Genomic DNA, 15,209 nt, shown 5'->3' on the forward strand with positions numbered 1-15,209 from the left:
AGCCAAGATTGTGCCACTGCACTCCAGCCTGGGCGACAGAGCGAGACATCGTCTCAAAAAATAAAAAAAATAAAATAAAATAGAATCCTATAGTTACATAAATGAGATATTGCAAAGACGTGGTTAGATCAGGCTTGTCTATATAGGTGAAAAGAAACTAGGCCATTGGAAAGTACTTTATTCAATGATACAGCTGTAGAAAATCCTAGGCTAAATCTAAGTAACCCTAGGCTAAATCTGATCCTGAAAATACATCTCATAGCCTCAAGATCAAAACTGCATCTCTGTAGGTTGAAAGCATAGAGGTAGAAAACATACAGAGTTATAAGAAGTTCTCGCAAAATGATCTAACAATCTTTCATCCTTTGGTTATAGATTTTCTATATTTTCCCTGAGCACATAGGTTTCATCCCTTTGCTTTAAGACCCTTGATGGCTATAATTAATGCATACATCAAAATGAAAGAAGTCTGAGGTGTTTTTCTTTTGTCTGGAGCCTTTGATCAACCAGTAAGCTACTCAACTTAGTCCTATAAGGATACACAGCAGTGTTGGTAGTCTTTGAAGTGGTATATGCCCTTCATGTAGTATTTGAGCATTTATACCAGCTGCATAGAGTTCTGTCTGGAACTGGACTTATAACATAGATTGAGTCCAGCCACTGACATTTGTTAACTCTGATTTATTTTTTTAATTTCATTCCAGTATCCTCACTTCCCATTCATCCTATATCATTAGTAAGTAGGCTTTTGTCATTTGACATAGTAGATATAAAAGCATTTTCTAAACTAAAATGCAATACAAATAGGAGGTTTGTTTTTTAAAAATGGAAACCTCATTTATTGTTTTATTTGATACCTACAACAACTCATTTTTAGTTGGGGAGACTAAGGCTTAGAGAAAAGTAAGTTGCTTAAGGTCTCACAAGTGGAAAGTGGGAGGGCTGAGTATGGAACTAAGTCTTCCTAAATTATCTGTTCCATTGTAACATAACTATCTCTCTTAGTTGTTCTCAACCCTGATTACACGTTGGACTCCCTTATGGTGCTTTTAAAAAATACAGGGCAGGGTGCAGTGGCTCACGCCTGTGACCCCAGAAGTTTGGGAGGCCGAGGCGGGCGGATCACTTGAGGTCAGGAGTTCTAGACCAGCCTGGCCAACATGGCAAAACCCTGTCTCTACTAAAAATACAAAAATTAGCCGGTTGTGGTGGCAGGCACCTGTAATCCCAACTACTCGGGAGGCTGAGGCAGGAGAATCGCTTGAATCTGGGTGGCAGAGGTCGCAATGAGCCAAGATCATGCTACTGCACTCCAGCCTGGGTAACAGAGTGAGACTCCATTACCAAAAAAAAAAAAAGGCTGGGCATGGTGGCTCACACCTTTAACCCCAGCACTTTGGGAGGCCAAGGTGGGCAGATCACTTGAGGTCAGGAGTTCCAGACCAGCCTGGCCAATATGGTGAAACTCTGTGTCTACTAAAAATACAAAAATTAGCTGGATGTGGTAGTAGGCACCTGTAATTCCAGCTACTCAGAAGGCTGAGGCAGGAGAATTGCTTGAACCCAGGAGGCAGAGGTTGCAGTGAGCTGAGATCACACCACTGTACCTCCAGCATGGGTGACAGAGCAAAATTCTGTCTCAAACATAATTAATTAGTTAATACTGATACCTGCATTCCATCCAGACCTTTGGAGTCAGAATTTCTAGAGGAGTTGTCTTGGGTCTCTAGAGAGATTTTTGGGAGATGAGAAAGAAGAATGATCTGTAGGCTGCAGTAATGGTTGAGATTTGAGCTGCCAGTGGGTAGAATGTCTTTGGGCATTACCTAATGCTGACCTTTCTAGCATGGCCTCAGTATGTGCCTGGGGGATGCATAAATGATTGGAAAGAGAAGCTGTAATTGAGGGCCTGTAATAGGTGATGCTGAGTTGCAGAATTCCATGTGGGAAAGCCTGGTTCCTGTGGTTAGGATCTGGAGCCTTTGGTTTATTCTAAGAAGTCTTTCAGCATTTAGTTTGAAATCTTTTTCTGGCTGCATTTTCACAAGCAAAGTGGAATTCTCTGAGCTTGGGAAGAGTTTAGCAAAGTTAATTTTAACATTGGACTATGTCAGTGTTTATCTCTCCAAGTTTGGAACGTTTTACTGCCTTGAGCTCAGATTAGCTCAGTGGAGCCAATGAGAGGTGCTGCTTAAAAATAATTTTTTTAAAAAAAGGCCAGTGATTTGTGCTAAAACTTTGATGGCTATACCAAGACATGGGATTTTGCAGTGTCAGCCTCATTTCCCATGCTATCAGAAAGCCAGGTGGTCTAGGTCAAAGATAGGGTTAAAGTTGGGATGGGTGAGGTTGGAAGCTTCTTTTCCCACTTCATTTTCTCAATCTCAAGATCTCTAGATACATGAAATCAAGATGACTCTTTCCTCTTTCTCACCTCAACCACAGTTTCTCTGTCTTAATGAATGGGCTGAGAAACCTAACAGTTTTTTATATTAATGACAACTCATGTTTGTAAAGTTCTTTAGTTTACAAAGCACATATATTTCCTATAACTTAACGAATTTTTTTTTTTTTTTTTTGAGACAGTCACGCTCTGTTGCCCAGGCTACAGTGCAGTGGCGCAATCTCAGCTCACTGCAGCCTCTGCCTCCTGGGTTCAAGCAATTCTCCCTGCCTCAGCCTCCCGAGTAGCTGGGATTACAGGCACCTGCCACCATGCCTGGCTAATTTTTGTATTTTTTAGTAGAGGCAGGGTTTCATCATATTGGCCAGGCTGGTCTTGAACTCCTGACCTCAGATGATTTGCCCACCGCGGCCGCCCAAAGTGCTGGGATTACAGGCACGGGCCACTGCGCCCAGCCAAGAATTCTTAACATCGTTATAGGAATCCTTATTTAGATATAAGTCTTCTGTCAGTTATATATGTTACAAATATCTTCTACTGTGCTCTTAGCTTTTATTAGATTAAGTAAATTCCCCTGTAATCTTAGACAGATGCTTGGCATGATGTGAGATAGAATTTTAATATGGTCAAATTTATTAATTATTTCCTTTCTAATGCTTTGTGGTTCTATTTTTGAAATCTTTACCTACTCAGGGACATGAATATTTTTCTGTTGAGTTTTCTGTATTCATGTACATGAGCACATGATCTGTAAATTGTAATAGTTCTTTTTCTTTCTTTGTAATCCTCCTTTTACTTCTTTTTCTTGCCTAATTGCACTGGTTAATACCTTCAGTACTATGATGAATAGAAGTGGTGAGGAGGAATACCCTTCTCTTGTTTTTAATCTCAGGAAAAGCTTTCAGCATTTTAGAATTAAGTATGATGTTTGCTCCAGAGTTTTTGGTAATTACCTTTTATTAGATTAAGTAAATTCCTTTGTAATCCTAGTTTGCTAAGAGTTTCTAATCATGATGAGATCACATTTCAGCAAATGCTTTTTTCTGCATTAATTGAATTGATTATTTTCTTCTTTATTTTCTTAATATAGTAAATTACATTCACTTTTTTAAAAAAATTGAGATATAATTCACATGCCATACAAGTCGCCATCTTAAAATGTACAGTTCCGTGGTTTTTAGTATATTCGTAAGATTGTACAACCATTACAACTAATTCCAATACATTTTCATCACTCCAGAAAGAAACCTCATACTCATTGCAGTCATTCCTCATTTCTCCCTTCTCCCCTGGCAACCACTAATCTACTCTCTGCCTATGGATTTGCCTATTGTGGACATTTCATATAAATGGAATTACACAGCATATGGCCCTTTGTGACTGGCTTCTTTCACTTAGCATAATGTTTTCAAGATTCATCCATGTTGTAGCATGGATCAGGACTTCATTTCTCTTTATGGCTGAATAATAGTATATGGATGTACTACATTTTATCTATTCGTCACTTGAGGGACATTTGGGTTGCCTTCACTTTTCGACTGTTATGAATAAGCTAATGTGAACATTCACATACAAGTTTTTGTGTGGACATAAGTTTTCATCAGATTCCTGCAGACATACTTCTAGTCATCATAAAAAATTTGCAACCGCAGCAGTAGTCCCAGGGATACTGTAGCCCTGGGATATGGGACCATCAGGATCCTAGGTTTGGTTTATTTTCTGCATTGTGTCTTCCCTCAGTCCGAAGCTCTTAGTGCCTTCCTGCCTGCAGTCATGTGCTTTGTGAATCTGGTAAGAGTTTATGAAATTTGGTTGACTTGCTGAGCAGGTGGAAAGATGGAAGAAAGATCACAGTTTACTTCTCTTGGCCTCTGCTTATTCTGTTTCTTTTGGAAATGCCCTTTCCCATCTCGGTCTGGCTAACCCCTATTCATCCTTTATGACTTCTTTCAGGTATTATCTTCTCCAGAAGGGTGGTTTATTACTTACCTTCATCTGTACACAGAGCATGCACCATTGTCCTATTTTGCAGATTGAAGACTTGAAACTCAGACTTTCCCTGGGTCACCCAGTGAGTTACTGGCAAAAATAATACTGAATCCTTCCTCTGAGATTCTTTCCACTAACAGAAATTTCTTTTAATTCCCTGACCTCAGCTGTTTAGCTCCTGGGTTTGTGGTGATCAGCCAGTGAGACAGTGACTGGCAGAGCTTGGCGAAGGGCTGTACACAGGCAAAGGGGATGATTGTTACTTCCAAGAAGGGATTAATTGGGTTCCAGGTGGCTCTGGGACTGTATGACTTCTCCATTTCTCTCCTGTATTCCTGCCTCTTGAATCCTGTTTTCTGCTGGTGATCCCCAACTGGTGAATACTCAGTCTGAATATTACACAGTACCAGGCTGGGTGCGGTGGCTCATGCCTGCAGTACCAGTACTTTGGGAGGCCAAGGTGGGTGGATCACCTGAGGTCAGGAGTTCGAGACCAGCCTGGCAACATGGTGAAACCCTGTCTCTACTGAAAATACAAGTAACTGGGTATGGTGGGGGGCGCCTATAATCTCAGCTACTTGGGAGGCTGAGGCAGGGAGAATTGCTTGAACCGGGGAGGTGGAGGTTGCAGTGAGCTGAGATCACGCCATTGTACTCCAGCCTGGGCAACAAGAGTGAGACTCTGTCTCAAAAAAAAAAAAAAAAAAAAAAGATTACATAGTACCCAAGCTAAATCCTGCCACCTAGACTTCCCCGTTCCTTTTACTTCTCTCCTCTCCCACTTCAACCAAGTCATTGCTATTCTTGTACTCCACGTCTAATCTATGTTAAACTGTTATTTCAGTTAGTAGTTGATTCCAGTCAAATCTCAGTAGGGATCAGGGGTATAATAAAGAGTGAAAGACTTGATGAGGTGGACTACAGTCATGTGCTCTGTGAATCAGAACAAGTCAACTTACGTCCCTGGGCCTCTTTCCTCAGGGAATGGGATCATGGTCTCTAGAGTCACTCCCTAATATTTTCTTTCTTTATTTTTTTGAGACACAGTCTCACTCTGTCACCCAGGCTGGAGTGCAGTGGCACAATTTCAGCTCACTTCAACCTCTGCCTCCCGGTTCAAGCTATTCTCGTGCTTCAGCCTCCTGAGTAGCTGGGATTACAGGCACGTGCCACCACGCCCAGCTAATTTTTGTATTTTTAGTAGAGACGGAGTTTCGCCATGTTGGCCAGGCTGGTCTTGAACTCCTGACCTCAAGTGATCCGCCTGCTTCAGCCTCCCAAAGTGCTGGGATTACAGGCGTGAGCCACCGTGCCCGGCCATTCCCTAATATTTTCTAGAGTGTTCTTCAAGTAAGTAAGCCATGTGCTGTATTGAAATTCAGAAGTACAGTGATTGTAATTGGAAGTGGTGATTTTGGTCCTCAAGAAGCTTACATTTTGGATTTTTAAACTAGCAAGGAATTATATAAGACAGGAAATGACTAGATGCTTGGTGGTGTAGCAGAGTCAGTATCTTGGGAATTAACAGGAAGAAGAAAGGTCAGGAAATCCTTCCTGGAAAAAGTGGGACCTGAGCCAGTCTTTAAAAGATTGCTGAGATAGGGAGAAGGAGAAGAGAGCATTCCAAAAAAGGAGAAGAAAAAGCGAGCAAAAACTTGGAGGTGGGAATGTGTGAGATATATTCAAAGGTTGCAGGGTAAAGAGTGCTCAGTAGAAGCAGAGCTGACTTTAGCATTACCCTGTGTGTTCATGTATTAAATGATTTCATTTCCCTGGAACTTTTTTCTGTAAACCACTCATGCTTTGAGCTAACTTTCTTTTTGGGTCTCCTTTACCAAAGTTTCTTATGCATTTGACAGTTCATGCCTGTGATGTATTATATAGTATATCAATTATATATAATAGAAATAATGTATAAACATGCATAGATATAAAAAATAAAAATTGAAATAAAACACAAATATAATTGTACTTCCCTAAGTGACTAGATCAGAGGGAATTTAGAAACAGAAAGTAGTTCCAAAGCCCTGCCACATGTTCCAGTGCATTCTGGCTATGAGAAAGACAGATGGACTTACGTCATAAAGGACTGCTTGACTTGGGGCCCTGGTATACCCCTTAGCCTTCTCTTTCTCAAAGCAGCTGCTTCTGAGAGGGAAATTGCCAAGTGCATAAATAGCTTAAACCCTAGCACTTGGTATGTAGGCAAATGGTTCTCATTAAGATACTGAAGAATGAATGTTTGGAATCAGACCTGGGTTCAAATCCCAGCTCTCAGTAGCTGTATGAGTAAATTACTCAGTTTCCTCATCTGTAAAATGACAGTCGTAGTATTTATCTCATAGGATTGTAAGAATGACGGTAGTAATATCTATCTCGTAGGATTATAAGAATGAAGAAAAATACTATATTGACATCATGGTTTGTATACATGGCAAATTCTTAATGCCATTTCTTCTTGTTACACTGAAGTATGTTTTCTTGATTCAACTTGAAATTTTTTAGGGGAGGTAAAATAGAATGTAAAGAACCTTGGCTTTGGTGCCAGACTTTTTGGATTTTAATTACTTAATGATTGTAGGCAAGTCTGTTCCCAAATTTTCTAATCTACAAGTAAAACTTACCTCAGGATTGTGGTGATTGTATTAGATGATGTGTATGAAATACCTATTTAAAACTGTGGGATGCCATCTCAGCAAGGAATCTTAACTGCAGAGCTTTGAGAAAGCATAGCTTCTTGTTTTCATAGACTCACAGAATGTAGGCGCTTGAGGGACCCTTAAGATCATCTAGCTCATCATCTCCCTTGTTTAGATGAGAAAGCAGAGATCCTGGTCTCTCTCTTTTTCTCTCTACACACACACACACACACACACACACACACACACACAGTGGTGAGGTAGACGTGAAACTGGCTTGAACTCTAGACCTTTTTGCTTTTCCTTCTCATTTTGCTACCTTTTATCAGGGTTTTGCTGGGTCTATGGAGGTGTTAGAACTTCAGAATTTCTTTTGGTTAGTGTGTTGAGCTCCCAGACAGCAGGGTTTTAAAATAAGGTTCACAGGTGCTGGGTAACAAGTATTGTGAAAGTCAGGCCAGAGCTGCTGAAATGAACATTTATTCCTGCCCTGGAGAGAATTTTTGTGTTTTAGGCAGAGTCTTTAAACTCCTTGCCCAGTTGAGTTGAATGTCTGATCATTTTTTCCTTTCTTCACTTACTCTCTGAGCACCTACTTTGTCCAGGTGTGTGCTAGCCTCTAGGAAGCTGCGATTAATTTGACATGGCCCTGGCACTTAGAATTCAGTCTGGTATGGAAGATAAACACTTATAATAGTCAATTACTATTACATATATTGGGTGCTGTGGGAACAAAGAGGGTAAAGAACCACCCAGCCTAGAGATCAAGGAGGGCTTCACAAAAAAGATGACACCCTATATCAACTGGCTAGTTACTGGTAAAACCAGGACTGTTAACTCTGACAGACGTTCTTTTTGCCCCTCCCTTTATTTTATTGTTTTTTGTTTTTTTGAGACAGGGCCTCACTCTGTCACCCAGGATGGAATGCAGTGTCATGATCTCAGCTCACTGCAACCTCTACATCCTGGGCTCAAATGATCCTCTTGCCTCAGCTTCACAAGTAGCTGGCACTACAGGCATGTACCACCATGTCTAGCTAATTTTTGTATTTTTGTAGAGACAGGGTTTTGCCATGTTGCCTAGGCTAGTCTTGAACTCCTGGACTCAAGCCATCTGCCTGCCTTGGCCTCCCAAAGTGCTGGGATTACAGGCATGAGCCACCATGCCCAGCCACCTCCCTTACTTTAGTTCAACAAGAAATTAAGTCTTTAAACACGCGTTGAGTATCTGCTCCAATCCAGGTCCGTAATTGAGCTCTTCTACATATGTGAAATATTAATAGATAGACTTTGCCCCCTCAAGGAGACTACAGCTCAATAAAGAGCTAAAATAAGCCTAAAAACAATAATGTTCCTGTTTTTTATTTCCTTTTCCCTGTTTCTCTTGCAGCAAATAAAAAGAAAGAGAAAGAGCGACCAGAGATTTCTCTCCCTTCAGATTTTGAACACACAATTCATGTTGGTTTTGATGCTGTCACAGGGGAGTTTACGGTAAGTCCTGGGTCACAGAAAGGTCTTTAGTCTTTTAGAGTTCTGGCTGTGGACTGTTAGATTCAACCCTTTCTCATCTTCCTGATGCTTCTATCTTTGCCTGAGACCCTGATTACAATTTTCTCACGTTCATGAGTGGGACACTTTCATCACCAAAATTATATCCAGAGAAGCCTTTCCATATCCATTCCTTAAATAATAAACCTCTGTTAAATGGTAGGCTTGGTAGCAGGCTCTGTGTGGGGCACTGATCATGCAGGAACAGCATCCTACCCTACCATCCTGGAGGTATAGCCTGGTGAAGGAGCAGACATTTTAAGAAATGACTAATACAATGAGAAAGATATTATAAAAGAGGCTTGTGTAAACTCTGAGGATATAGAGAGAAAGGAATGACTAATAAATGCATTTTTTGCTGCTAGCAAGCGTCAGAGTTAGCTCTGATGTTCTTTCAGGGTCCCCTGTGACTGTGCCTTCCTGTTAGTCTTGCATGTCTCTCTTATAGGGAATGCCAGAGCAGTGGGCCCGCTTGCTTCAGACATCAAATATCACTAAGTCGGAGCAGAAGAAAAACCCGCAGGCTGTTCTGGATGTGTTGGAGTTTTACAACTCAAAGAAGACATCCAACAGCCAGAAATACATGAGCTTTACAGGTATGAGAACTGTGTCCAGGGCAGTCTCAGCAAGAGATGGTTTTAATCTGGGTGGGAAAGCTCACATGCCTATTGGTCTGGGATGAGAGAAGAAAGTAGTGGAAAGAGTGGAAGTGGCACTTTAGCTAATGTGGAATTTTGGAATTTGACAGCCAAGATGACGGACTTTGCATCAAACTTGAGTCTGCACTCTGTCACTGCACATGTTTTTTAAAAAATAACATGGTATTATGTAGAGAGAACACAGGTTTTGTGCTAGAAGGTCTAGATTCTGACCTTTACTAGATTCTACCAGTCACTTCATTTCTTTGCACCTCAAAATGGGAATAATAATTCCTATCTCAAGAGGCTGTAGTGAGAAATGGCTGGGCACAGTGCCTCACGCCTGTAATCCCAGCACTTTGGGAGGCTAAGGCAAGAGGATCGCTTGAGGTCAGGAGTTTGAGACCAGCCTGGGCAACATGGCAAAACCCTGTCTCTACAAAAAATACAAATATTAGCCAGGTGTGGTGGTGCATCCCTGTGGCCCCAGCTACTTGGGAAGCTGAGGAGAAGGGATCACTTGAGCCTGGGAGGTGGAGTTGCAGTGAGCAAGGATCACACCACTACACTCCAGCCTGGGCAACAGAGTGAGACCCTGTCTCAAAAAAAAGAGGTTATAGTGAGAAATAAGTGAGCTGATTGATGTGAGAGTTCTTTATAAGTTGTAAAAGATCACCATAGAAATGTAGCTATCATTGTCATCATTATTGTTAATATTATTAGTTATTTAATGACATTAATGTATGTCTTCCTCAGGGAACTAATTTTTATTAGTTAAATGAAAAACAGGCCAATAAAGAATAAGTTTCTTTAGATGTACCCTAGGTAGAAGGGACTATATTTTTCGGAATGTTTTTAATAGCAGAATTGGGATTAGAACCCAGGTCTCCTAATTCCTATAATGTCACCTTTTAAATTTACTACTTGCCCCTAATAATGTTATTTGGAGGCTCTCCTTCCACAGCAGACCAGCATTCCATTGTTTTGCAGGTGTGAGAGCCAAAGAAGGCCTTTCTAATATGCTAAATTAATAGTGGGCTAATCTTTTAATTTCTAGGCTCTTTACTCATGTTGCCTCCTTCAAATGGCAGTATTGTTGGGAAGATGAGAACCAGGATGAACTAGTGAATTTTGAAGGATGCTTTCCCCAGCCAGTATCTGGCTTGTTTCAAGGGCACAGATGGTGGAGATGACAGGCTGCAGCTTCACTCATACTGCTATGGTGGTGCCCAGGAGAGGGCCATGCATGTGCCCAGCAGTATTTCCTTCCTCTCATCTGGCCCCGCTGAGTCTGTCTCACTTACTCCACTGAGGGACTGAGTCATTTCAAGGAGGAATTGGGGTGGAGGGCTACTGAGTGGGAAAGTTTTCTAGTCAGGAAATTAGAGTTTATGTTTAAGGAACTTGTCATAGAAACATCAGGTTAGAGGCTGTCTTTGAAAACCTCAGTGGCTAAGTCTTTGGAAGGCTCTTTCCTGCGTGTATGTATGTAAATATGTGCTAGTGGCATGTAAATGTGTATGTAAACAGAGACATAGCCCTGTGGGTTTGCATATATTTGGAATTAAACCCCACTTAAGTATTCATGAACAAAGATAAAAGCCCACTCAGGTATTCACGAACGAACATATGTATAAATATACACATTCAGGTAATTATGTGTATGTTCATTTGTACATGCACATATGAATAATATTGAGTGTATATGTACAGATAAGTGTGTACATCTACTTTTGTATGTACAAATTTGTGTACATGTATATGTATGCAAGAATTTTAATTTTCTATAAGTTGAAGACTAGGGCCAACTCTAGGCAAAATTGCATATTTGGCACAGGTTTTTTTAAGTGTCATATCTCTCCTTTCCCTATTTGCCATCCTCTTATACTGTTAGTTATGATAATACTACCTCAATTTGTAGATGCTCACATGTGAATTACCTCATGTGATTCTTTTGTTGGAGTCCTGTGGTGCGACCTTGGCTCACTGCAGCCTGTGCCTCCTGGGCTCAGGTGATTCTCCTGCCTCAGCCTCCTGAGTAACTGGGACTGCAGGCGTGCACCACCACCCCCAGCTAATTTTTGTGTTTTTAATAGAGACGGGTCACCATGTTGGCCAGACTGGTCTGGGACTCCTGACCTCAAGTGATCTGCTTACCTCAGCTTCCCACAGTTCTGGGATTACTGGTATGAGCCACTGAGCCTGGCACCCTCATGTGATTCTTATGATGGCCTTAGGAGATTGGCAGGGCAAGGACTATTATGCTCATTTTATATACTCAAAGAAATTAATTAGGCTCAGAAGTTAAATGACATACCCCAAGTGACTCAGCTGATACATGATGGAAATGTACTTTAAGTTGGGCCTTTAACTCCTTTGCTGCCTATAACTGAAGCACTGTCCTCCATGCTAATTTTTTTTGTCAAATATTTCTATTTTTTCAACACTTAATTTTTTTTTTTTTTTTTTTGAGATGGAGTCTCACTCTGTCACCCAGGCTGGAGTGCAGCGGCACGATCTTGGCTCACTGCAACATCCGCCTCCTGGGTTCAAGCAATTCTGCCTCAGCCTCCCAGGTAACTGGGACTACAGGTGCATGCCACTATGCCTGGCTAATTTTTGTATTTGTAGTAGAGATGGGGTCTCACCATATCAGCCAGGCTGGTCTCAAACTCCTGACCTTGTGATCCACCCACCTTGGCCTCGCAAAGTGCTGGGATTACAGGCGTGAGCCATGCGCCTGGCAACACTTAATTTTTTATACCTGTTAGTAGCTAATGTAATAGGGAAAAAGTAGACTAGATTGACAACTCAACTGGGTCTTAGCCCTATTTTGCCACTGACTTATGTGACCTTGAACCAATCTTTTTCCTTTTCTGAACCTCATTCTACTCATCTGTAAAATGAAAGTGCTGGAAGTACTTTCTGTTCCGTCATTCTATGCTTTGGAATTTGATTTCGATATATAGAAGTTCATCACGTTTAAAGGGAGTGTTTACTTGTTTTTATATGACATAACAAGTATGCCTATTACCAAAATACCCAATCTTCAAAAATACTAGCAGTACGTAAAGTTGGGGGTAGTGCAGTGAAGGCATAGTGTTGTACTCTGCCAAAGTTGATAGTCTTTTGGACAAGAAAAAACAAATGAATTATGTTTAAAGTATATCCTGAATTTATTTCTCCAGAATACTGCTAGCTATTCTGGATTTGTTATAAGAACATGTTGTCAGAGCTTGCCTTATTTCCTGCTTTGTGGGTTCATGATTTGCTGTAGGGTCAAAGAAGCTGTATCTAGCACTTTCTTACATGATGGAATTAGAATTCTACATTCTCTGGGCTTGGTTCTTGGTGAGGAATATATTGGATTTGGTAGAATATTTCTTCTCCTTAATTCCATTAGTGGTGAATTGGCAAAGTCAGTTTTTCTTGGACCCATGGGAATTAAAGAACAAAACAGAAGACATTACCTGGTCTTTAAACTTACTTTCTTGCTAAGATCTCCATTGGGTCTCTCTTTCATATTTTATGAAGTCTAAGATACCACTGATTGTAAGATGTACAATTATTTACATACCAATCAAAGAAAATAAAGCTGCCAATTAAACCATAACATGCTTTTGATTGTAGGACACACCTCTGTTTCAGAGACGTTAATGTGAAAAAATATACATCTCAGAATCAGTGAAACATGGTAATTGCTTCATTGAGGGATCTTGATTCTATTCTTGGAAAACAAGACCCTACCTTCAATTAGACTTGACAGGATTAATACTTCTCTTTTCCTCAACCTTAGTCCTTTTGTCCTTGTGGGCAGTAGATATGGATATAGAAGGATCCTTTATGAAAGCTGAAACTGGAGACTGGCTATGATTTGGCATGGATGACTCAGGATGGTGCTATGGATTCTTTCCTTTTCTTTTAGGATGCAGATTTTCTTGGCCATTTAAGCCTGACAGTGATATAGCTGATGATGTGGATACAGTTCTAGCATAGTATTTAGAATAAGACCAGAATTCAAATCTAATTCCTCTCTTTAACCTGTGTGTACCCTGGGCAAATAACAGTCATGTGCCACAACAACAGACTGCATATACAATGGTGGTCTGATAATTAATATTATAAGGGAGTTGAAAAATTCTTATCACCTAGTGATTCCTTCCTTAAGTTTAAAATAAATTTAGCATAGCCCAAGTGTACACTGGTAATATGCTACTTAGGCCTTCACATTTACTCATCAGTCACTCACTGACTCACCCAGAGCAACTTCCAGTCCTGCAGGCTCTATTTATGGTAAGTGCTCATATAGGTGTATCCTTTTATTTACCTTGTAAGCCATTTTTTTTTATTGTACCTTTTCTATGTTTAGATATACAAATACTTACCGTTGTGTTACAGTTGCCTGCAGTAACATGCTGTACAGGTTTGTAGCCTAGAAAGCAATAGGCTATATAATATAGCCCAAGTATGTAGCAGGCTGTACCATCTAGGTTTGTGTAAGTACACTCTATGATGTTCACATAATGACAAAATTACCTGATGACACATTTCGCAGAACATACCCCATTGCTAAGCCACACCCAACTGTACTTAACATCTCTGAACTTCAGTTTCCAAATCAATAAAAGTAGATATAATAATAGTACTCAGAGCCATAATGAGGATTAAAGAAGGTGATATGTATAATGCGTTTAGCGTGATATCTAGCCTGTAGTACCAGTCATACTATTACTATTCTCTGAATCTGGCACGTGCTTGACCAGATAGACTTCTTTTGCTGTCCAGAAAGAATTAACTGTAACTGTTTATTGACTAAGTCCCTTGTCTTTCTTCCTGTGCAGATAAGTCAGCTGAGGATTACAATTCTTCTAATGCCTTGGTAAGTCTTTATTTACTCTATTTTGATGTGGGCAGTTGTGGAGGTAAGGATGAAGACAGTGTGGTAGAGGCAGAGCCTGAGCTGGGAGGCACTCATATTAGTCGCTCCTGCACCCTTGGCCTCAGAATTCCTATCTATCCAATAAAGAAATTAGATATAATAAATAGGGGGTATCCCTTTCAGCTTTAATGTCCTAGAAATTCTTTCTTTGTGATAATTTTTTTATTTTTAATTTTTATGGATTCATAATAGTTGTAAAATGTTCTAGAAATTCTAATTTTGGAACCAGCAGATATGGCTTTAGACTCAATTTTAATTTGTAGCTTTGAACCTTGGGAAAGTCAGTTTGCCTCTTTGAGCTTCAATTTCTTCATCAATAAAATGAGGATGATATACTGTGCCCTCACCTGGACATGTCTTCAGATACCTACATTTAGAAGAAAATTTCCTCTTTGGTCTATGGAGTCTGCAAAACCAAGATTAGTACTAATTGTTGAAGGGAGCAGATTTTATTCATTTAAAGTCATTCATTCTGTCCTCTGAAGTTGTAATGAGTGCTTTGACACTCAAATGGATGTTATAGAAATCATGAAGAATTGGCTGGAGAGTAAACTAGATGATCTCTCTGCCTCTCTCAACTTACAAATTCTATTTCCCAGGGCAATTACAAGGATAAAATATGATGTTGATGTATTTGAAAGGGTCCTATAAATAGTAAAATGTGATGCATATAAGAGAATACTGCCTTTTTTTTTTTTTTTTTTTTTTTTTTTTTTAAAGAGACGAGCTTTTGCTCTGTTGCCCAGGCGGGAGTGCAGTGGTGTGATCATAGCTCAGTGTAAACTCAAACTCCTGGGCTCAGATGATGCTCCTGCCTCAGCCCTCTGAATAGCTGGGACTACAGGCATAAGCCACCACACTCAGCTAATTTTTTAAAAGTTTTGGTAGAGATGTGGTTCTCATTATGTGTTCTCAAACTCCTGGCTTCAAGTGATCCTCCTGCCTCGACCTCCCGAAGTGTTAGGATTACAGGTGTGAGCCACCACACCTGGTTGCTATTTATTTTTTACATCTGATGTTGTCTCTTGTACATAGGTGGTTATGCCATATTG

The 15,209-nt window shown here is 40.3% G+C and overlaps 1 protein-coding gene across 5 annotated transcripts in view; it reads left to right on the forward strand.

Moving 5' to 3' along the window:
* The window catches only part of PAK1 (p21 (RAC1) activated kinase 1), a 158,551-nt gene that overhangs the window by 90,217 nt on the left and 53,125 nt on the right, over positions 1–15,209 (forward strand). For all 5 annotated transcript variants that reach the window (XM_003254675.4, XM_030828657.1, XM_030828655.1 and 2 more), the window contains exons 3-5: positions 8,423–8,523; positions 9,029–9,176; positions 14,060–14,097. In XM_003254675.4, coding sequence (XP_003254723.1) covers positions 8,423–8,523; positions 9,029–9,176; positions 14,060–14,097 — 287 coding nt within the window. The remainder of the gene's footprint in view (positions 1–8,422; positions 8,524–9,028; positions 9,177–14,059; positions 14,098–15,209) is intronic.

This window comes from Nomascus leucogenys, chromosome 15 (genome assembly GCF_006542625.1).
Source record: "Nomascus leucogenys isolate Asia chromosome 15, Asia_NLE_v1, whole genome shotgun sequence".
Classification (NCBI taxonomy): Eukaryota; Metazoa; Chordata; class Mammalia; order Primates; family Hylobatidae; genus Nomascus; species Nomascus leucogenys.